The sequence below is a fragment of the Lemur catta genome, chromosome 1, assembly GCF_020740605.2.
Source record: "Lemur catta isolate mLemCat1 chromosome 1, mLemCat1.pri, whole genome shotgun sequence".
Taxonomy (NCBI): domain Eukaryota; kingdom Metazoa; phylum Chordata; class Mammalia; order Primates; family Lemuridae; genus Lemur; species Lemur catta.
Window position 1 is genome coordinate 169,646,116 of NC_059128.1, and position 24,333 is coordinate 169,670,448.

Sequence of the window (24,333 nt, forward strand, 5' to 3'; positions counted from 1 at the left end):
ACGAAAAAACTTTGCTGTGATTTTGATAGGAATTACCTTAAACCTATATATCAGCATAGGGGAGAATTGTCATTTATGCTGAATCTTCCAATCCATGAAAAAGTATACCTCTCTATTTATTTAGATCTTATTTAATTTCTTTCAACATTATGGAGTTTTCCCCATACAAATCCTGGATATATTTTGTTAGATTTATACCTGTGTGTTTTTTGATGATTATAATTTTAATTTCTGTGTGTTTATTGCTAGCATATAGAAATACAGTTATTGTTTATGTTTATATTGTATCCTGTGAACTTGCTGAACTTACTTATTAATTTTAGAAGTTTTGCTTTTTGTATTAATAGATTCCATGGGACCTTCTACATAGCCTATCATGTCATCGCAATATAGGGGGAGTTTTACTAATCCGTACTTCTTGTACTGCTTTTGCTTGCCTTGTTACAGTGACTAGAACTTTCAGTACTGTGTTGAGTAAGAGTGGTGAGTGGACACTTTTACCTGTTCCTGATCTTAGCGGGAAAGCGTTTAGTCTTTCACCATTAAGTAAGATGTTAGCCATAGGTTTTTTTGTAGGTGGTCTTTATTGAGGTAGCTCCCTGATTCTCTTAAGTTGAAAAGAGTTTTTTTTTTTTTTAGTTGTTATTGCTTTTAATAATGAATGAATGTTGGGTTCTATAAATTCTTTTTCTGTGTCAATTGATATGATTTATGATTTTTGTTCTTTAGTTTATAATGGTGGATTACATTGATTGATTTTTGAATGTTGAGCCAACCTTGCATACCTGGAACAAATCCCACTTGGTCATAGTGTATAATTCTTTTTATACACTTGGATTTGGATTGCTAATATTTTGCTGAAGATTTTTGTATCGAAGTTCATAAGATCTATTGGTCTGTAGTTTATATATTTATAAGATGTGTGTGTGTGTGTGTGTGTGTGTGTGTGTGTGTGTATGTTAGTCTTCGTTTGATTTTGGTATCAGGATAATACTAGCCTCTAAAGTAAGCTGGAAAGTGTTCTTTCCTTTTCTGTGTTTTGCAAGAGATTGTGTGAAGTTGTTAATTCTTCTTTAAATGTTTGATAGCATTCTCCAGTGAAACAATATGGGCTTGGAGATTTCATTTCTGAGAGCTTTAAAATTATATAATTAAATTATATTAATGAATGAATGAATTCTATTAATGTGTAAGTAATCATGTAATTAAGCTAACTAGTTACATAAAATCTGACTTCATATTTGTATAGCTTTATATTCCCCAAATAGCTGACTAGAAAAATGTTTTTTGCTTTACTAGAGGACGGGTGTCGGGGGAGACCAGTCCCTGCCTTCCCGGACTGCCCCACCCCCGGCTGGCCCTTTTCCTTTCTAGCCCTTGCGTGATTCAAGGTTGGGCGTGGGGAGGTCAAGAAGCCTCCCGTGCGGGTGCCCCACGTGTTTTCTCACAGTGCAGGCAGTGGATGCTGAGGGGGAGATGGAGGCATGTCACCAGGGTCCTACATTAGAGAAGAGGCAGGGGAGTGAGGTGGGGCATGCTCAGCAGGCCCCCAACTGCTGGTGGTCACAGAGTGGGTGGTAGGAGCCTGCATGGGCTTGCCATGAAGGAATGGGAGGGTCAGGTTTGTGCAACTTGCTTAAGGTCACATAGTAAGTGGCAGAGTCAGAGTCAAGTCCTGGATTTAGGCCAATCTGACATAAGAGTCATAAGTAAATTTTTTAAAAAAGAGTCATAAATAATGTGCCTCAGTTTTCTCATATATACAACAGAGAAACTAATGGTCTTTACCTCCCAGTATGGCCTTGAGGATTAAATGAGATAATCATGTAACAATCTAGGACATGACCCAGATAGAACATGGTAAGTGCTCAATAAATATTAGTCACTATTAATATTAATATGCCATCTTATCACCAAAAGCACAATAACAATGATGACAACACAAGTTTAGCATTAACACAGTATGATGAAATTAGAGTTGTTTCTAGTTCATGAACACACGAGGCCTTTCATTAGACACTAATTTGAAGCTGTGCATTCCCCAACTACGAGCCCACCTGTCAGCCTGTCTATCTGCCTTGATCCAGGTGGAGTGGCCATTCTACCTGCCCCTCAGAACCTCTCTGTACGTTCAGCCAACATGAAGCATCTCTTGATGTGGAGCCCAGTGATCATGCCTGGAGAAACAGTATACTATTCTGTTGAGTACCAGGGGTGAGTTGTTTTCTTTTTTAAGTTTTTCTCCCTTAGACATCAGTTGGTGCCTGAAGGCACAGCCCTTCCTCCTCAGCTCAAGGAGGCTTTGTGAGTCCAGGGATAGCTTACCTCCAGTGATCTGCCTCCTCGGTCTGCATGGGCATTGAGAGAGTTGAAGAAACAAGGGAAACTGTCCTGTGGGTTTGACAGTGGACTCTGTGGGAACATGAATGTGTATGAGCACATTGTGGTGGAGCTTCTTTTCAGCTTTGAGTCACCAACTGTCTAATGAGTTTGACTTGGACTTGAGATGGATAAATCCTTGGAGACTCAGAGCTTTTGGGGGTTGGGAGATCTCAATTTTCCTGACAAGGAGCTTATACATAAGAGCTAAAACAAACTGTGATCCTAAAGGTCAGCTGGCCTTGGGGCCAAGGAAGCTCTGGTTTTCTACAGGTGTCCAGATGCTTGCAGCTGTTGAGTGACAGGGACACCGAAACTGCTTAATATATTTCATTAACAATGTATACACCCACCTATGTAGACATTCTTCCAGGCTCTGGGATACAGTTGACAAGGTTTCTGGATATTAGGACCTTACATCTAGAGTAGAAGACAGACAGTAAATATACTAGGTCTGCATTCTCCAATGTGGTAGCCATTAGCCATACATGGCTATTTTTATTTAAATTAATCAAGTTAAATTAAAATGTCTGTCTCCCAGTCCCACTAGTCACATTTGAGGTGCTCAAAAGCCACACGTGGCTAGTGGCTACCATATTGAACACCACCAACCTGGAACATTTTCATCATCACAGGAAGTTTTCTGTGGCTGTAGGAAATTTCAGATTGTGCTAGGAGAAAGCTAAAAGGCTGATGCAATAGTGAATTGACTCTGTGGCTCCTTTACATTGGGTGGTCAGGGAAGGCCTCTCTGAGAAGGTGATATTTATACCATGTCTGAAAGACAGGAGGAGCTAGCAGGACAGAGCATTTGAGACAGCATGAACAGCTTGCAGAGGTCCTAAGGCAAAAAGACTCAGCATTTTGGAGGAATGACCGGTGTGGTGAGAACATCATGCTTAGGAGAGGGTGAATGATCAGGCTAAGAGTCTTGTAGGCCATGGGGAAGAGTCTGGACTCCATTCTAAGTGCTATAGGAAGCCATTAAGAAGAGAAGCATAATGATCTACTGAGTGTGGATGCCGTGAAGAATGGCATGACCAATCACTCTGGTCGCAGGTGTGCAGGCTGGGAGACCACAGAAAGGCAAGGGATGATGGTGGCTGAGATTAGGGTGGTGACTGGGGAGATGGAGAGATCTGGACTGTTTGGGGTTTATGCCTCCTCCTCTGGTGAGAAAAGGAGTAAGGGAGAACAGATGGTTGGTGAGGGAGAGAGTGGAGTAACTGGGGTGTGGAGAAAATGCTTATTTTGCCGACCAATAAAAAGTAGGAGAATGAAGGCAGTTACCGGCAACCATCACTGAGCCTGGGTCAGAGGGGCTGGCATGACTCTGTGCCTTTCTTTCCTTGGCCAGGGAGTACGAGAGCCTGTACACGAGCCACATCTGGATCCCCAGCAGCTGGTGCTCGCTCACGGAGGGGCCTGAGTGTGACGTCACTGATGACATCACGGCCACGGTGCCATACAACCTCCGTGTCAGGGCCACCCTGGGCTCACAGAGCTCAGCCTGGAGCACCCTGACACACCCCTTCAATAGAAACTCAAGTAAGGCACTTCTCTCATTACTCCCCAATAGCCTCCTCTTTAGGAATCATGTTCACCTAGACTTTTGGTATTCTTTTTAGCATCAAAATAGTCTTGCAAAGCCCGAGTATTGTGAACACAAACAACCCTCACTGGTACATTTGAAAAATGGCCAACTGCTTCCCACATGCTGTCTCTCTCATGCCCTTTGACTTGGGAGGCCATTCCTGACTGTCTCTGTCAGGGTCTGCAGGTGGTCGGGATGCTGACCTTGGGGACCTCTAAGGAAAGCTGCTCTGGAAGTGAGGCGATGGCACCAGGACTTCTACCCTGATTGTGCCTCCATAAATCTAACACTGTCTCCCATTTGGTTACCTCATTAACCCCGTATTCACTGCCTGTGGGAGCAGCTTCATTGTGCAAATGGGGTCTATACATTTAACAGAGCCACCAGAAACAGTTGCCCTTCTATGGGAAATAAACAACTCTTCTATTGCAAGGGTACCTGAGAAAAGGTTGAGAAAGAAGTAGGAGAAGAATCTAGGTAGGTGGCCAAATATGGCAGAGTGCAAGCAATGGCCAGTGTATAAAAGGACATGCACTTTGGGGGAACAGCAAAGGCAAGGGCTGGCTGGGCAGGGGCTGGCTGGGCAGGGTCTAGGGAAGCAGCTGGTCATGTGGAGAGGGGCTTTGACATGAAGCTTGATCAAATCATTAGAGGGGAGCCGTGGAAGAGGAGAGGATCTAGACCAGGTCCTTCTTCTAGAACAATCACTCTGGTCGCTGTGTGGAAAGTGAACTGGAGCAGGGCAGGGGAAGAGTGAGGAGGGGTCATAACTCTCCTGCTGAGCCAAGGTGGGTTCTGATCCCAGGAGTGGGGGAGGGGATGGGGAGGAGAGAATAAACCCAAGGAGACATGGCAGAGTTAGAAAGGACAGAGTGTGGGGACAAGTTGTTGGGGGATGGAGAGGGGAGAGAGAATGATGGTGCTCAGCTTCTGACTGGGGTTGGTGAGCATGCCAGCCCAGGCAGAGAACCCAGGAGGACCAACTGGTCTTGAGGAATGGAGACACCTCTGGCTTTGCGGTCTTTGAGATTGAGGTTTCTGTAAGATATCGTGTCACAGATGTCTGACTGGCATCTGGAAACCAGGTCTGGGTCTCAGAGAAGTTAAAGTGAGAGACACCACACGCAGTTAGTAGCTAAAGGCTGGGGAGTGGATGAAATTGTATAGGGATAAGATATGGGGGACAAAGAGAGGACAGGGTCCTGGGAGACCTCAGGGTTTAAAATGTAGGTGGAGGGAAGGGCACCATGGGGGCTGGGCAGTTAGAGGGTCATGGAGGGAAGAATAGAACAGCTCCTGGGAGGCCCCTGAGAAGGTGACTTTATGGAAGGGAGGGGAAGACCATCTGGCCACTGAGGTGGAGGATGGCATGGAGGTGGGAAGGAGCAAGGCAGCTCGTCCTCTGAGATGGGCATAGGTGGCGATGTGACCAGTTTGGAGTTCCAGGAAAGAAAAGGGAAGGGCCTTTGTTGGCCTGAGTTTCCTTGATGTGGCAGGAAACCCTCTGCTGTGAGAGAGGGCAGAGGAAGGTGTGGGGCAGCATCTCCTGTACTGGATGAGTCAAAGGTCGCTGAGGAGTGTACGATATTCAGTAGAAATCAAGAGGGTTGGAAGATGGGGGAGCCCAAGCTAGAAGAGACTGTGGAAGGTGAAGACAGCTTTGAAGGAGAAGTTGGCTCTGTGGGTCAGACAGATGTGGTTCAAATCCCAGCTTAGCCACTTGACAGCTGGGTCCCTGACTCCGCATCTGTAAGAGGGGCAGCAGTTTGCCTCACAGGGTAGTTGTGGAGGCTGCATGAGATGCAGTGTGTAAATGCTCATTGCGGAGCTGCCCTAGCATAGCACTCTGCTTTTGGTAGGTATTAGTACTGTCGTAGCCCTAGGGATGCCCAGAGTTGAGAGCCGGAGTGCAGAGGAGGGAATGGGTGGGCAGGAATAGGACTGTCGGAATGGGATACCAGTAGGAATTTTGGTGCAGAATGTGGGCGCCTCTGCTCAGGCCTCCTTCCCAGGCACCAGGAGGATTTGGTTGAAGTGGCAGTATGGCAGTGCCAGGTGCTCGGGGAGGCTAAGGGGCACAGGGGCACTGCAGCTCTGCCTCTGTCTGCAGTGCCCAGGCAGCTCCTAGCACCACCTGGCCCTGGGAGCCAAGACTGTCGCTGGGGGCTGGCAGCTGTTGTTGGAAGGCAGGCATGCACGGGTCAGATGGAGATAAGGGAGCGCCTATAAAACTATGTGGGTGGGGGTGTGCAGTAATAACTCATTCTTAGAAGGCCAGTATAAACAGGAAAAGGGCTTGCTGCGGGGGGAGTGGAGGAGCAGGAGTCTCTGTACTCGCGTCAGAAGGTAGAGAAGCGGCCCTGTGTGATCCCAGCGAATGGACTGGGACAGCATCGTGATCTCTTAAGGGCATTAAGTCTGTCCGTTTCCATTTGACTTCTCCCCCAGGCATGTGAAAAATCTTGTTTTAAGGCTCTCCTGAAAAGGATCTCCTGCTCTTAAAGGGAAACCTTGTTGCAAGCAGAGGTTTTTCACCTGGACTACACTCCAGTCCTAGGGCAGCTTTAGAACCATTATATCTGGGGCCCATGCCCAGAGAGTCTGATTTAAATGATCTGTGTGTGCATCCTGTTCATTGGGAGCTTAAAATTCTCCCCAAGTTATTCTCATGTACAGCCAGGGTTGAGATCCACCACTGTAGAGGCTAAACGCCCCACACAGGGGAGGGTAGAAGTGTAGAAAGACATAGGCTCAAATTCTGGCCATTAACTATTTGACTGTGGGCATGTCACCTAATCTCTCTGTACAAAGGGAATAGTGTTTACCTTTTTAAGCTTCCTGGGTGGATTAAGGTGGATTAAATGAGATAAATATGCAGAGTACACAGGACAGAGGTTCCTGCCCCAACACTGTCAAACAAGTCTCTGAACTGAAACTTTAGATCGTTTTCTCTGATTCTATTCTTAAAAAAGACGGAGATCAGAGGGCCCAGTGCTAATCAGGTCTGACTTAAAAGTGGAGGAGTCAAATACCTCTTTCCTCCGGGAGGTATATCAGAGGTAGTGCTAGTGGTGCTGTGTGGTCACACGAAGCCTCTGGACTGGGTGTATTTTGCGCAGTTGGCTCTGGCTCCCAAGTCCTCCTGTTCCCCACCAGGCAGCTCTCCAATGATGGATATACACACTTCCCTGAGGAGGCAGGGGAGGGGGAAGTGCTTTACTCTTGGAAAACTCCCTCCAGGAACTGCTTTTCTTCTGAGAGTCCACTGACCCCCCTTGCGGAGGATTTAGCCCAGAACATGCCCCACCCGACTTCCCAGGCCAAGCCCTTCTGGTCCCGCAGCGTCTGGGCCTGAGAGGCAAGTGTGGCTCCATCACTAGGAGCCCCAGAGCAGAGACTGCCCGTGAGGCCCGTCTGTTCTTGGCCCGCTGTGGAAAAGTATCTACAGGGCTGAGGGCCTATTTGGGACCCAGCAATGTGAAAGATGGTGTTTGTGCCCATGCTGTAATTTCTAGAGTTGATTATCAGAATTTATAAAAAACCTCTGACTTGCCAACATCCCTTTATCAAGGTATGAGATGAAGCAAACTTGGGCTGAAAATAGACTGGCCAACCCATTCGCAGGCTGCTGATTTGCTGATGTTTGAAAGTCATCAGAAGCCAGTACACGCCACTGATCTGTGTGAGCTGTAGGGATGCACATGCCCCTGACAGGTGTGTTCATTCCTCAGGGGCAAAGACTGGGCCTGACTGTGCTCAATATAGACCTGAGCTCACATAGGTATTTGGCAAGCATTAAGAAACAGCATCTGCTCGCTTTGATGAGCCAAAGTGAGGAGCAATTTCTGATGAAAAAGAGTGGTGGAAGCGAGGGGCATGGATCATAAACTTTTAAAAGGGGGAGAGATAATGTTTACTAGAGTATTTAATCACTTTCTTATATATATGTGCCTCCTGGAGAAGGAACAGAGGACTTTATTATAATTAAGGGATTTCTTAAAAAGGGGAATTGTAAGCATTTGTTGTTTTTTCATTCATTCATTATTCAAAAAGCATTTACTGAGCACCTGCTGAGTACAGGAGAGTATTCATGTACATGTTTCCAAGTGCTGTGAAGATATGACTCTCTCCCTGTGCTGGGGGGATGGCATATTTCCACCTATGACACTGTCATTGTGTCGCAGAGAATCAGTCCTATTTGGGGCTGGCTTTGACTCTCCCCTTGTCTTGCCAACAGCCATCCTCACCCCTCCTGGGATGGAGGTCACCAAGGATGGCTTCCACCTGGTTATTGAGCTGGAAGACCTGGGGCCCCAGTTTGAGTTCCTTGTGGCCTACTGGAGGAGGGAGGCTGGCGCTAAGGTGAGACCTCCTGCTTTGGCCTTTGGGTCAGCTTTTGGGGAAGAGGCACAGATCTCTGAGGGTGGGCGAGGGAAGCCGGCCCCTGCAGTGCTCACTGGGTGGCCTGAGAGTGAGCGATCCTGGGTGAAGTGTGCAAACGGAGATGAGAGTATGCCGACCATCCCATCAGCCTCTTCTTCAAAGGACTGCGGTTGGTCCATCCCAGGCCTTGGCTGGGAGCCTTTTCAGGTTGGATCTGCTGAAGTGTGGGGGCTAAACTCCTTGCCCTAAACTCTAACCTAGTTAGACCCACAATACCTTTTCAATGCATTTTTTCTCCCTCATCAGCTGGTCTCCTCAGCCACTTAGGGGCAGCAGGTCAGGGTGTTCCAGATCCACTGGATAATTCCAAAAGCAGATGAGGCTGGTACAAAGCTCTTGAGGGTGTGTGTCTTGGCAGGGTGCAGGAGTGGGGGCGGGGAGCCAGGATCTGGCTCATGGATAAACCTGTCTAATTATGAGTGAACAGGCCGTGCAGAATGCCTAGATGGGGTGCTGCCGCTGTCTGTGGGAAGATTGCTGCAGTCTGGGGTGGGTGGGAGACCAGTCCTCAGAGGGAAGGGTTGAACAAGTGACGGCAGCAGAAGGGGTGGAGCTCGAGCGGGACCTAGGGGACACTGAGACCTGTGGAGCTCCTGTCCAAGCTGATACGGTGACAGAGCCTAGAGGCCCACTCCAGTCAGCAGAATGAGAAATAGGCTTTATCCTAAGGATTAATATGGGGCAATAAGGGGCTGTCACAGAATCTATGTGTGGAGCTGGCACAGGGCCAGGTACAACACAGCCTCCCTTACCCTGAGTCCTTGCCTCCCTCCGGCGGGCCCTCCCTGTCACACGCTTTCTGTGGCCTTCTCCCAGCTTACCCCCAAGGCCCACTCCTTCCTACAGGTGCCTATGATATGCCTGCCCAGCCCCTCCAGGCCTCTGAGGCCTTGTGTCCTCTCTACTTCTAGCTCTAGGTACTCAGGTTTCCCAAGACCAAATCCTTAGAAGAGCAATCTGATGGGTTTCACTCATCTTATCAGGCCAAGTTTTGAGGTTGCAGGTAGCCATCTGGCCTCTGATTAGACCCTTTTCAGGATAGGGGCACCCTATGTACAGCAGGACACATTTCCTGCCACCCATTCAACAGGGGCTGTAGGTTGAGTAGCTTCCCCTGAAAGGTGGTGTGGGCAGGTGGGGCGGGCAAGAACGCTGGGCCCTAGTACTTACCATGCCAGGTCAGGGCCCACTGGTAGGACGTGGCACTGCCAGCCAAGCAGATGGAGGGGTGTGGGGGACAGGTCAGGGCCTGGGCAGGAGGAAGAATGCAGCTCCCTCAGATTCACTGGGATGGAGCCCACTCCCCACCCTTGGTAACTGGCAGGGCCAGTGCTGAGAGAAGAACATGTACCCTGAGTCATCTGGGCTGGGTCCAGACGAGCCTCCACAGGCTCAGAGGCAGAGCACGTGCCTCAGGGAGGGGGTGGAGGTGCACAGGAGGGGTGAACAGATGGGTGGACAGATGGGTGGATGGATGGACGAGTGAGGAGGGACCACCCGCCAGCTCCCATGCTCCTTGCACTGACCCCCTGGCAGCCGTGGCCACGCCAAGCCCCGCCCAGTCAGATTCCAACCTTCAGGTCTCTGCCCAAATGTTACCCTATCAGACAGGCTTTTCTAACCACCCCGTTTAAAATGGTGCCTCCTCCTTCCCTCTACCTCTTTGCTCTGCCTTTTCTTCACAGCTCTTGTTACCACCTGCTATGTGTTTATATTATGGTCTGTCTTTCCCCATGTGAGCTCTATGAGAGCAGGGACTTTGTCTGTTATGTTCAATGCTATGTCCCTCTGCCTAGAACACTGTAGTAGGTGTTTAATAAATATGAATAAATGAATGAGTAAGTGAATGAATGTGTGCATAAATGAGAGGGAAAATTCTATATGCATCTGGAAAGGAAGTATCTGTAGCTTTCCCTCTCTGGCTCTTCCAGTCCTGCGGCCCTCAGGGAGTAACTGTGTTTTCTGGTCTCCCGAAGGAACATGTCAAAACCGTGAGCACTGGGGGCATCCCATTGCACCTGGTAACCATGGAGCCGGGGGCTGCGTACTGTGTGAAGGCTCAGACATTTGTGAAGGTCATTGGGAGGCGCAGCGCCTTCAGCCAGGCAGAATGTGTTGAGGTTCAAGGTAAGGACAGCCTCCCTGCCCCCTGGAGCCCTGCACGGGTGATAGCCCTCCTGGCACATGTGCAGATGCCTGCTGGGTACCTTTGGTTCCGAGTTTTCCCTTGATTTCACTGACCTGCTCCCCAGGCTGGGTGGGCTGTCATGGTGGAAGTGTGCACGTCATTCTAATTTCCTAGAGGCAGGAGTCCATCCCAGGGCTGGGTGGAGTTACTTGAGCAGCTATCTGGAACACTTTCCCCCTTAAAGCTTCCTAGGCCCAGGGCCAGATGTTGCAAGACTGGTTTACCAGATGGTCCCTGCCTGTGAATCAGAGCGGGCTGCAGCAGAAGTGGGCCTTGTAAAGGAGGCACCATGCTGTGTAAGGTCGCAGCTTCTTTTATCTGGAAGGGTCTGCAAAATCCTCTTGTTCAACTTAATTTTTTTCCCTGAAAATTTTATGGTGTAAAAACCTATAATGTTTAGAATACTTTGAAAAGAAACAAAATCAAACCAATCTCTATATCCCATGATCCTGCGATTCAAACACCACTACATTTTAGTGGTGTAGAACATTTTTGTGTAGAACATTTTAGTCTTTTAAAAAGACTAATTATTATCTCGAATATGTAGCACATTTATATGGTTCTAAAAATATATGATACACATAGAAATTCTCTTTTCACTCCTTTTCCCCGTCTATATGATTCCCATACTCTCTCCCACAGGTAGTAGCTTCTTGTATATCCTTCTGAAGACTTTTTAATGCATGTACAAGTAAATGAGAATGTATTTATATCTATTGCCCTTTTTTTTTTAGCACAAATTGTAGCATACTCTAGGCACTGTTCTGGATCGTGCATTTTTTACTTTATATATTTTGTAGATTTTTCCATATTGATAAAGACATTCCTTTATCCTTCTTTACAGCTACATAGTATTCCATTGTGTGGATATATAATAACTAATTTAACTAGTCCCATATTGATAGGCATTTAGGTTTTCCCCCCAAATATTTTGCTGTTACAGCCAATGCATGAATTAATTTCCTTGTACACAGATCATTTTGCTGGTATATCTATATTTGAAGGATAAATTCATGGAAGTACTGTTGCTTAGTCAAAGGCATACACATTTGAATTTTGATCACTGTTTCCAAATTGCCCTCCAAGGAGTGTTATCCTTCAGCCATTGCCCATGTGTAGGCACATGCTGTAGTCCTACATATACACTTTGTGCCCACTTTTTCACAAACGTCATAGCCATAACATTTTCCATGCAGATTTCCTGATTACCATTTTATACTACTAATACTTTTAAAAATCATGTAATTCAAGCATGTTTAACGATCCAGACAACACAGAAGTATATAAAGTAATAGGTAAATGTGCTCTGTTCTCTCCCACACCATTCAGAAGGTTTTCTCTGGCAAGTTTGGCATTTAATCTTCCAGTCACTGCTTGTTTGATACCAATGTGCACATACACAAATGGACCTAGACTGTACCTACTGTTCTGTACCTGGCTTGTCTTCACTCACAAGTGTATTTTGAACATCTTTTCATGTCAGTGCATATGGATCTACCTCATTTCTTAAAAAGATGCATAGTGAGCCAATATATGGATGTGCCAATACGTGTAATCAGTTATGAGGCTGTTGCTCTACTCCAGATGTTGCCAAGAACTGACTTATGCATATAATTGTTTCCTTCCTTGGAATTATTTGTTGGAATTAAAATCACAGGAGTGGGTGAAAGGGTATGAACATTTGTGTATTGATGTATACTGACAAAATATTTTCCAAAAGCACTGAAACAATGTATGGTGCCCTCAGTCACATGGGTAAGTGCACCAGATTCTCCACAGCCTCGTTGGCTGAGCGACCCTTCACTTTGTGGGGAGAGCTGCCCACCCCAGAGGCTACATGAGTTGCTAGAGTTTGCACAGGACAGAGAGATGAGAGAATAACCCATCCTCTCTTCTGCATCTCCAGATGCTCAGATCTGGCCTTTTCTGCTACATTTATTTGGTAAAATAACCATGGTCTTTGGAGCCAGCCCTACCTGTGTGACCTCGGGTAAGTCACGCAACCATTCTGAGCATAGAATCCTTTTTATATTAGTAGAAGCAGGGATACTCACACTCGTGAAGTTGTGAAAAACAAGTGACTACACGTCCAGCCCCTAGCATAGTGCAGGGAGGAGGCAGCAGCTCTAGCACACATAACATTGGCTTGATATATCATAGTCATTATGTGACTGTTTTCTGAACTTAGTATTTCCTCCATAATATGAATCGATGCAAAGAGCAAATTGTGAAACACTTTGTTTTAGTTACCGCCCAGCACTGTTCTGTGCTGTTCTCTTTCAGCACCTCCCCCTCACCCTGCCGGGGGCCTGGCACTCTGCCTTCCTCCTGGCAGCGGTGCCAAGCTATGTGCTAACACAACTAGTGGCTTAACATATGATGCTCCTCCCTTTCCCTTCCCCAGAAAAAGATTTTAATCTTCCCTGGAGCTTTCTGGAAACGATGCCTGAATCTGGATCTAGAAAAATGGTTTTAATGGTGGTATTATGATTTTAGTCACCAGGACAAATATCAAACTCAGGATGTTGGTATCTGCCATCTTGGCCAATGTGCAGAGCCAATTCCAGGAAACTGGAAGAGGCCCAGATTGGAGATTTTGTCTTCACCGCTGTTTCTAAGCCTGTTGTTATCTTTCTGTTTCCAGGAGAGGTCCTTCCCCTGGCGCTGGCCCTGTTTGCATTTGTTGGCTTCATGCTGATCCTCGTGGCTGTGCCGCTCTCTGTCTGGAAGATGGGCCAGGTGCTCCGGTACTCCTGTTGCCCTGTGGTAGTCCTCCCTGACACCCTGGTAAGAGTGTTCTTTTTCCCTTTCAGAATGACACTGACCAAATGTAGGTTGGGCCTTAGTTGGGCATGGGCACATGTTTCATGGGATTAGAAGCATTTGCACAGAAAGAGGAGAAGAATACTTATAGGATTTGCTATCTAACCAGAGGGACTGGGAGAGACCTCCCTTCTCCAGGGCATGGTGACTTCCCTGAGGCAGGCCAGCTCGGCTTTCCCCCAGGACCTGGCACAGCCAAGAGAACAGATGTGCTGCCCAGCCCAGGATGCTAGGTGCTTTAGGAGTCATGCATGGTCCTACCCTTCCAGACTGGCCTGCCTAGCATTCTTGGCCCCTTCTCACAATGGTAACAACAACTATACCCAATAACATGTCCCAACACAACATATTCGATTCACATGCCAAAACCTCATTGTTCGCAGAGCGAAGAACATGTGTATGAACGTGGGAGGCATGGATTATGCTTTGCCTTTTGTTGGGGTGGGCTGGGGTGAGAGGGCAGCAGTCTGGACCTTCATAGTGACTACCTGGGGTTAGGAGTGCCTACCTGTATTCCCAGCTCCTCACAAGCCCAGTGTCGCGCCCGCCTCGCCAGCAAGGAAGACGCGGCAACAGGAGTTCTTCTACAGTGCTTTATTGGGGATCCCTCTAAGCTTCAAGATGCGGAAGACCCTGAGCACAAGCTTTCCCACAGTAATATACCCTCAGGGAAACAGGAAGTAACAGAGATAGGTCAAAGTCAATCACAAGCGGTCACCAATAGGCCGAGTCAGAAAACCTCATATGCATACTTATGTAACAGACCTACAGATGTACTACGCATGCGCCACACTTGTTTACCTCAGCCAAGCCACCGGAAATCGGCGCCATCTTGTAATGGCGTCCGCGCTCCCCACATCTCCCCCTACTTTATTATTTAAGAAGGCCTGCCAGACTGGAAACCGCCTCGTCTCGTGCAATGAGCGAACTCGAAGACGTGCAGAGGCCGGTTATAAAGGCGGCCGTGGGTAAGGCCTCTGTCTTAGGCTATGCGGGCTGCCTCCCGGCCTGGCACCAACTGGTGTGCCTCCAGGCGCGGGACCCACGCATTCCCGTCATGGAGGTACCTTACAGCCGAGAGAGGGGGGAGAGCAGGCAAGTCGCGGAACGCCTATAACCTGGCCATCCACACGTGGGGGTCCTGGCCGAGTTGCAGTGCGGCAAAGGCTTGTTGCAGCAACATTTGGTTGCGCCGATTGCGACGCGCCATACGGGTAAGGGCCACAAATCCTATCAGGGCCACAGTCGCGAGCAAGGCTAACAAACAGCCCATTCCCGCCCACTCTTTCACATGGTTAGCCACTTGCCACACCCAATCCGACAGTCCTTGGGCAAAGTCCACGTCGACTCGCGTAGAGTTGACGTGAACTATACTAGCCTGCAGCTGTTCCATCAGAGTCTCAAACTCATTGGACCATGCACCCAACAACTGCTGTGACAGGGTTCGTGATAGGTTAGCTGCCCGGGAAGCGTTCTGAAAAGGGATAGAGGTGACACACATGCCAGGCAGGCACCACTCGCATCCGAGCTGCATGACCTGCATCAACAAGTCCACTTGTTCTTGAACCAAGTCCACTCTTTGGTTGAGAATCATGATGCCTCCTTTCAGCTGAGCGTTGACGTTTGATTGGGTCGCCAGGGCGGTCGCCACCCCCGACGATAAGTTGTTCAAGGCGGTGGCCGTCTGCACCGAAGTGGTGAGTGCAACTGCAGCCGTCGCCGCGGCAGCCACCGCGGCCGCTACGGCGGCAACTATGGCTGCGGTGATGCCAAAGTCGCGTCGCTGCCGATACAGCATCGTGGCCGAGGGCGCCTCCACAGGGATATCAAACGGGAGGAAAGGTAGTTCTAGAGACTTGTTGGTGGTAAAAAAGCGGGGAAAAACTGTGGTGTCATGCCGGACGGGCATCGGCAGAGGGAAGACATCCATCAGGGCCCAGCGCGCTTCCGGTACCGCCGTCGCCGTCGTTAGGACTCCCGCCAGCATCAGCATCTGCAGTGACGCCATCCTGGCCCGCCGGACGCTCGTCCTCCTCAGCCGTGGTGTGCACCGAGCGGGTCAAGCGCGTCGGAACCCAAATAGGGTCCTCGTGATCCTGCGGGAAAACACAAACAGCTCCCCTGGACCTGGCTATAACCGGATCCGGGCCTCTCCACTGGCTCGTTAAGACGTCCTTCCATTTTACCGCCTCGCGGTGAGCCACCGGGGGGGACGTGTGTCTCTCTGCCGCAGAGCGGCCGGACACATCCAAAGTCAAAAAATTTAAGGTAAAAAGGGCAAGGGAAATGGTACCTTTAGGGGACCTCTGTATGGCCTCCAGGGCATCTCCCCCTTTCTGTTTTTGTAGATAAGCCTTGAGCGTGCCATGGGCACGCTCCACAATGCCTTGTGCCTGAGGATTGTAGGGGAGGCCAGTGAGGTGTTTGACTCCGAGGCGAGCACAAAATTGTTGGAAAACTCTGGAGGTATAAGCGGGGCCATTGTCTGTTTTAATAGTACTTGGCTTGCCCCAGGCAGCCCAAGCCTCCAAGCAATGGATGATGACATGACTGGCTTCTTCCCCCGTTAGTGGCGTGGCGTGGAGGACACCAGAACAGGTATCTATGGAGACATGAACAAACTGAGTTTTTCCCAGAGAGGGAATATGAGTGACGTCCATTTGCCACAATTGTAATGGTCGCAGACCCCTGGGATTTACTCCCGTATGCGCGACATTGCGAAAAGGAGCACAAGCGTGGCACTGCAAGACAATCTCACGCGCCTCGGCACGCGAGATGTGAAATCGGAGACGCAAGGTCTCAGCTGGCACATGGTAAAGTGTATGAAAATCTTTGGCGGCAGCAAGGTTATCAGCCACCCAAAGAGTGCGGGTGGCCTGGTCTGCCATTGCATTTCCCGCCGCCATGGGTCCAGGCAGGAGGGAGTGTGCTCTGATATGCTGAATAGAGAATGGGTTGGTCCTACTCAGGATGATGCTTCTGAGGTCAGTGAATAAGGAGAAAACTGTACTTTTAGGAAGGATATAAGGGGAAGTTTCCAAAACCTTCACTGCGTTAACCACGTAGCAAGAGTCTGAGATGATATTAATGGGATCGGTGATGGTGCTGAGAACCAGGCCAACTATTGCACACTCCACCAGCTGAGGGGAGGCGTAAGGGAATTGCTTAGTAAACACCTGGTCCCGGACAACATAACTCCCAATGCCTGTTTTAGAGCCATCAGTATAGACATCCAGGGCATTAGGCAGTGGGTGTGCCGAAGTCACCTTCGGGAAAATGAGGTCATTTCTCATAGCAAATTGTAATAGGGGATGTTTGGGGTAATGATTGTCAATGCCTCCTGGGAAAGCGCACCGCAGCACTGCCCATGCATCAAGAGTGGCACATAAGGTGTCTATCTGGTTAGAAGTGTATGGACAGATGAGGCTCTCTGGGTAGCGCCCGAAGTGGGAGAGAGCCATGTGAAGGCCCTTTAATGCGAGGTCAGCTACACAGGTCGGGTAGTGACCAATCACCTTTCCCGGAGAGGCTTGAGGATGTACCCAGAGAAGGGGACCATCCTGCCAAAGCACTGCTGTAGGAAGTGTAGGAGAGGGGAGCAGGCAGAGAAGAAAAGGGTCCTGGTGACGAATGTGTACCAGATGCGCACTCTTAATGGCTTCCTCAACCCTATGCAAGACCTTTAGGGCTTCCGGAGTCAAGGTTCTAGGGGATGTGATATGAGGGTCTCCCTCAAGAATCTGAAATAAAGGCTTTAGTTCAGCGGTGGTAAGACCCAGAAAAGGCCGAAGCCAATTGATGTCTCCTAATAATCGCTGGAAATCATTTAAAGTTCTCAAAGCATCTCTTCGAATGGACAGCCTTTGAGGTACAATTTTATCGGGAAGGATGCTACTGCCAAGAAATGAGCCCACCGCCCCTTCCTGCACTTTATCGGGAGCTATGGACAGCCCCCTTTCCTTTAACTGAGCGTGAAGGAAGGCAAAGACCTGAAGCAACAACTGGGCATCCCGATGGCATAGTAGAATGTCATCCATGTAATGGATGATTCTTACCTTAGGGTACCTCTGTCGAACAGGCTGGAGAGCCGCGCTCACGTAAATCTGGCATAGAGTGGGACTGTTAGCCATGCCCTGAGGCAGGACCCGCCAGTGGTACCTTTCATCAGGCTGCTCATGGTTCATGGAAGGGAGTGTAAATGCAAATCTAATTTTGTCAGATGAGTGAAGGGGAATAGAGAAAAAACAGTCTTTAATATCCAAAATGATCAGATTCCAATGCTTGGGCAAGGCAGAAAGAAGGGGCAACCCTCGCTGGACAGGCCCCATTAGGCGCATCTGGGCGTTGACTGCCCTTAGGTCCTGCAGTAAGCGCCACTTTCCTGACCTTTTCTTAATCACAAAAATAGGGGTGTTCCAAGGCGAGTGAGAGGGTTCAAGGTGCCCAAGAGTGAGCTGTTCCTGTACCAACTCACGGGCTGCAAGCAGTTTGTCGGAGGGTAATGGCCACTGAGACACCCACACCGGGTCCTCCGAAACCCAGGGAATGGGCAAGGCAGTGTCAGCGGCCCCTAGGAAAAACCCAGCCCCTGTCTACCGGGATTGGGAGTAGGCATAAGTGGTGTTGACCTGCCTTGCAAATTCTTTCCTAAGCCCTTACCCGGGACCCATCCCATGGTACTCATCATGTCTTGGCTCTGAGCAGAATACTCATTTGTTAACTTAAGGTTTAACTGTCTCAGGACGTCTCTGCCCCAGAGATTCACTGGTAAGGGGAGAACAAAAGGCTTAAAACTACCCCTACCGCCTTCAAGATCACTCCAAGACAGAGTTCGGGCACTCACGGCTGGGGCCGAAGCGTAACCCAGGCCCTGTAAAGTTGCCTCTGAGCGGGTGAGCGGCCAGCCTTTAGGCCACCACCGCTCAGATATGATACTAGTGTCTGCTCCCGTATCCAGCAAACCCTCAAATTTTATTCCCTGAACAGTCAATACAAGGGTCGGACGGGTGTTTAAATCCAAAGACAGAAAGGTACAAGTGCCTCCGGACGACCCGAACGCCTTACTACCACGTGGCTCCTGCTTGCTGGGGAACCAAGCGTGAAGGCTAGGGAGGAGCAGAAGCTGAGCAAATCGGTCTCCGGGGTGGATGGAGATAATTCCCCGAGGTGATGAGCACATGACCTTTATTGGCCCCTGGAAGTCTGAGTCTATAACCCCCGGGTGGACAATCAGCCCTTTTAAGGTAGCCGATGACCTCCCAAGCACTAATCCCACAGTATGATTGGGCAGAGGTCCTTTAAAGTCTGAAGGGATAGGTTGACATCCTAACCCAGGTGTCAAAACTGTGAGGGTGGTGGCACGGAGGTCCAATCCTGCGGAACCGGGGGTGGCCCTCCTAGGTTCCCCCCCGGTAGCGCCGGATTCAAGGAGGGACGAGTCCCCGGGGTCAGCAGAGACGGGCCCGGGGGCCCCTGGGGGCTGTCCTGCGCCAGCATCGCCCCATATGTTTGCGGGCCCTGGGGTCGTGGGCCCCGCCTCCCGTTTTTTGGCAGTGCAACCATGCTGCCGCTAGGCCCTCGGGAGATGGGCCGGCCTTCCTTGTCTTTAACGGATCAGCACTCTGCGGCCCAGTGCCGACCTTTCTGGCACACGGGGCAAACCCCCGGCTGTGAAGATGATTGCTTCACCTTACTTGGCGCTCGGCACTGTCTTCTCAAGTGACCGGGCTTGCCGCAGTTGTAGCAACAGCGTTGTTGCTGGGCTTGTGCCGCTATGACCGCGGCCGCCAGGCCTTGATTAGTCAGAGGACCCCCAATCTCCCTGCAAGCCTTCAGCCATGCATTTAATCCTTTACTTTTCCATGGCGTAATAGCATTCCGACATTCTGAAGTGGCCTGCTCAAAAACCAGTTGCTCAACCAACAGCAAGGCCGTGTCTACGTCCTCAAAAATCTTTCCTGCGGCATCCATCATGCGAGCCACAAAATCCGAAAACGGCTCTGCCGGAGCCTGGACAATTTTTGTCAGATTGCCACGCACCTCCCCCCGTTTGGGCAAACACTTCCAAGCCTTAATGGCTATCTGATTTACCTGGACATACACCTCCTCCGGGTAGGCCGTTTGATTATTGGCCCACTGTCCCTGTCCGGTGAGCATGTCAAAAGTCCACGCTGCTCTGCCGCCTCCCTGGGCTGCATTCGCACGGGCCTGCGCGGCACACCCGTCATGATACATGGACTTCCAGTCTAGATATTGGCCCGTGGTTAGCGCCGCGCGCACCACCTGCTGCCAATCCGTGGGCGTTAGGGCACTAGCGGCAAGCCTCTCCAGCAGTACTAAAGTGTAGGCTGCGCTATGCCCCCAGTTGCGGACCGCCTCTGCAAATTCCTTTAATTGCTTATGGTCCACAGGTTGCCAATATCTCTGATTATTGTTGTCCACATACACAGGGAAAGCAAATCCTAGCTCTCTCCGCGCTTCTGGGGGGAGGAGAGACGCTCCACCCCCCGGTGCGGGCCCAACGAGGGGCGCTGTAGGTAGGGGCAGGGAATACGGGGGAGGCCAGGTCTCTATATCGAGCCTGGGCGGGGCCTGCCTTCTCGGCTGGACCACATCCTGTTTTTTAAGTCCCCGTATTTCCTTTCTCAACTGCTGAAAAGAGGGGGTAGCTTCTTCCCCCTCCGAGGCGGACGATTCACCTTCCGCCTCGGACAAATGCAAATCTGCAAATTCTGGCAACAGCGGGTCGTCACCCTTTCGCCGGTTCTCTACCTGACATGACTGATCGTCCTTAACCGTTGCAACTCCTTCCCCTCTCCCTCCTTCTGAGAGCTGAGACTGCACTTCCGCAAGCTGTTCTGCTGCACTCTGCGAACCCTGCGGATCGCACTTTAGGCAATCCATAACTAACCTATGAAGTATCAAGACGCCAGGCCTTAAATCTAACGCCTCGCGTAGATCATGGCCCACCTTCCTCCAAGATGGTATGGTGAGCGAGCCGGAGGCTAGGAACCAAGGGGATACCCGGTCCACCTCCCTCAACAATCTCTTTAGGTCATGATCGTCAACATGGATTTTATTTTCAGCAAGCAGAGTTTTCAGAGGCCACAGAAACCGGCGTAGTGGTATGTTGCCCATGTCTCTCTTGGGGGCGGGGAAATTGGCCGTCCCACACTGTAGTTCTGAACTCACCTCACAAGAGGTCGTCTCCGCTGGTGCCCTGGTGGTACAGTTCCCGGGTTTCGGCACCACTTGTCGCGCCCGCCTCGCCAGCAAGGAAGACGCGGCAACAGGAGTTCTTCTACAGTGCTTTATTGGGGATCCCTCTAAGCTTCAAGATGCGGAAGACCCTGAGCACAAGCTTTCCCACAGTAATATACCCTCAGGGAAACAGGAAGTAACAGAGATAGGTCAAAGTCAATCACAAGCGGTCACCAATAGGCCGAGTCAGAAAACCTCATATGCATACTTATGTAACAGACCTACAGATGTACTACGCATGCGCCACACTTGTTTACCTCAGCCAAGCCACCGGAAATCGGCGCCATCTTGTAATGGCGTCCGCGCTCCCCACAGCCCAGGATTCTTTTCTTACTCCTGAGGACATTAGACCACGGGTCTGAGTCTCTCCGGTGGGTATGGGCCTGTGTGCTCATGCTGTGGTGGCAGAAAAAGAAAAGCGGCCTCCAGCAGCTCCCCCAATGGCCCATCTAGCTACCTCCCCAGATGTCTTCTCCCCCACCCCAACAGCTCAACCACACAAAGCCGTGCAACAAAACAAAACAATAACCACAACAAACAAAAACAGAAACAAAGAGCCCCATCCCTGTCATCCCAGGGATTTGTCACCGTTCTTTCCTGGGAAGAGGGAGCCACAAGTCACTTCTGGAAAGCTACCAGAGCTGGAACTGCCTGCAACTTATACATGATAAGGAGCCTGTAGTTCCTCTCAGCCTGGAGTCACTCTGGAAGGAGTCACTCTTGTGACATCTGCATGGCCCTTTCCCTACAAGGGAGGAATAATTCTCCCTGTGATCCAGTCTTCAGGACACCCCTCACCTTGTTACCCCAATGCCCACCTTTCCTCTCCAGTACTTCCAGGACCAGGTAGTCATATCAACTGTAGCTGGCACTAGTACAGAGCTGAGTGCCAGGTACCGTTCTAAGGCTTTACGTATATTGACTCATTTAATTTTTTCCTCTTCATAAAGCTTAGCAATGTCCCTCTCATCAGCTCCCTCTCCATCCTACTCTGACTGACTTGCTGCGATACGTAAAGGCAATGTGGTGTATCACATACAGGGGGACAGGGTGGGCCCTTATTCCCCTTCAGCAAGAGCTTGAAGGGTTCCTAGTTCCCTGAAGCATAAAAGGATATATATTCTTCAGTAATTGGGGTAGTGTTTTCTAATATCAATTAGGTCAAAATGTTTTATGGCATTGTTCAGATCATCTTTGTCCTTACTGGTTTTTTTGTGTAGTTGTTCTATTAACTATTGAGAGAAGGATTTCAAAATACCACTATGAGTGTAGAAGTGTCTGGTTCTCCCTTAATGTCAATTTTTTGTTCGTGTATTTTGAGGCTCTGTTTTAGGTGCATTCAAATTTTGATTGATATGTCTGCCTGAGTAACTGAGTCTTTTATCATTATGTTTTTCTTTATCTCTGGTAATATTCCTTATCATGATATCAGTATAGCCCTTTTTTTGCTTATTGTTTGCATGGCATATCAGTTTTGGACTAAATACACCAATTAAAAGGCAGAGATTGTCAGAATAGATCTATATATTTAAAAAAAAACAGAAAATAAGACCAGCCATATTCTGTTCAGGAGACACACTTTAAACGTATCTGTATATTCATATTTAAAGTATATCTCTTGTAGACAGCACACAGCACAAAGCATTTCCATTTGGTATGTCTTCCCTTCAATCTGAAAAACTTCCTGTCATAGGTTTGGTAATGCAGATCTGTTGGTGACAAATGGTCTTAGATTTTTTTTTTTATTTGAAAATGCCTGTAGTTTGCCTTCATTCTTGAAGGATATTTGTTGGATTTTTGGTTGACAATAATTTTTTCTTACTACTTTAAAACTGTTGTTTAATTGTCTTTTGGCTTCCATTGTTTCTGATGAGAAAATAACCATAATCTTAAACATTGTTCCCCTACATGAAATGTGTTCTTTTTCTCTTGCTGCTTTTAAATTCCCATTGGTTTTCAGCGGTTTAACTATAACATGCCTAGGTGTGGTTTGTTTTATAATTATCTTCCTCATAGTTTATTGAACTTCTTTAATTTGTAAATTTATATTTTTCACTATAATTTGGGAAAATTTCAGCCATATTTCTTCAGATATTTTTTCTGTTCCATTCTCTTCTCTCCTTTTGCAACTCCAATGTCATATATGTTAGATCTTTAGATGTTGTTCCCACTAATCCTTGAGACTCCCTTCATTTTTATAAAAAACATTTTTTCCTTCTCTATTCTTCAGATTGGATAAGTTTATTAACCTATCTTCTTGTTCACTGACTCTTTTGTTATCACCAATCTGATTTTAGGCACATCCAGTGAATTTGTTTTTAAATTTCAAATATTGTATTTTTCAATTATATAATTTTCATTTTGTTCTTTTAATGTAGTAAATATTCAGTGCTGAGATTTTTTTCATTTCCTCATTTATTATGAGAATATTTTCCTGTATGTCCTTGAGCATAATTATAATATCTTTGTCTGCTACTTTAAAATCTTTGCTAATTTCACCAGGTAGGTTATCTCAAAGTTGGCATCTACTGATTGTTTTTTATTTGGTATAGGCCACATTTTCCTGTTATTTAGATATCTAGTGATTTTGGATTATATTCTGGATAGTCTCAACAATATGTTGTAGAGATTTTGGATTCTGTAATATTCCTCTGAAAACTATTGATTGTTTTGTTTGTTTGTTTTAGTAAGCAGTTAACTTGGAAGAATGCAAATTTCAAACTTTGGTCTCCAGTGCAATAAGCAGTTGATATCTATTAGATTTTTTAGTTTTATTGGACTGGTTGGAGTTTTCCCCACACCAGTTCAGAGGTCAGTCAGAGATTTGGGGAGAATTTATGCACAGAATTTGTAGCTCCCCCTTTCTGGCTCTCTCCTTTGTAGGATTTCTCCTGTCACTTTCTAACTTCTGTGTTTGCACCAGTTTCTGTTTTTTGGTTCTTTAAGCCAGTAAGACTGCCACTATTCATGGCACCAAGTGGAACCGGCCTTCAGGCAAGGAGTTGTAAAAAAATGGGACACTCACCCAGTGATGTTCCTTTCTTCCAAGTGTCAACTCTTGGTTGCTCTATGGTGACTTAAGGAATCTGGTTTTATATTTTGGTCACGTTTTAAAAGTTGTTATCTGAGGAGGGTTGATCTGATTGGTGTTCCTCTGCCATAAGAAGAAGTAGAAACCCACAGTAAAAGAGGAATTCCCTGAACGAATCCAAAATGGTGATAATGGTAGGGGAGCATTTCTGGCTGAGGCGTGTGTCACTGGTGCTCCTTTTCCACACGTGGTGAAAAGTTCAGCCTTCCTCAGCTGGGTACCGCCAATGAGTCACTCGTGGTTTCTCTCTCAATCCTGTTGCCCATGATTACCCTTTACTCACAAGCCATTACGTTCCTAACACTCCCCCTCATTTGTCCTCTGCTAGTCCTATATGCAGAGGCCCAGCAGAGTTTTCCTTCCTACCTCAAGATCAGGAGTTTGAGCATCTTCCCAAGCCCCAGAGCCTCGTTAGTGAGGAACAGGGTAAAAAAACAAGAAAAGAACCATGTAAAGGGTCAATTACTTATAGGATTTCAGGTACACAAGAAGAGTCCTCAACTGGTACGATCTCCCAGGGATCCTGATGCATTAAGAGCCACACTCTAAAATTAG

At 48.2% G+C, this 24,333-nt stretch overlaps 1 protein-coding gene across 1 annotated transcript in view; it reads left to right on the plus strand.

Moving 5' to 3' along the window:
* IL20RB (interleukin 20 receptor subunit beta) overlaps positions 1–24,333 on the plus strand; it is a 34,383-nt gene that overhangs the window by 5,146 nt on the left and 4,904 nt on the right. The window contains exons 2-6 of the mRNA XM_045555952.1: positions 2,088–2,214; positions 3,737–3,927; positions 8,211–8,335; positions 10,393–10,543; positions 13,249–13,391. Coding sequence (XP_045411908.1) covers positions 2,088–2,214; positions 3,737–3,927; positions 8,211–8,335; positions 10,393–10,543; positions 13,249–13,391 — 737 coding nt within the window. The remainder of the gene's footprint in view (positions 1–2,087; positions 2,215–3,736; positions 3,928–8,210; positions 8,336–10,392; positions 10,544–13,248; positions 13,392–24,333) is intronic.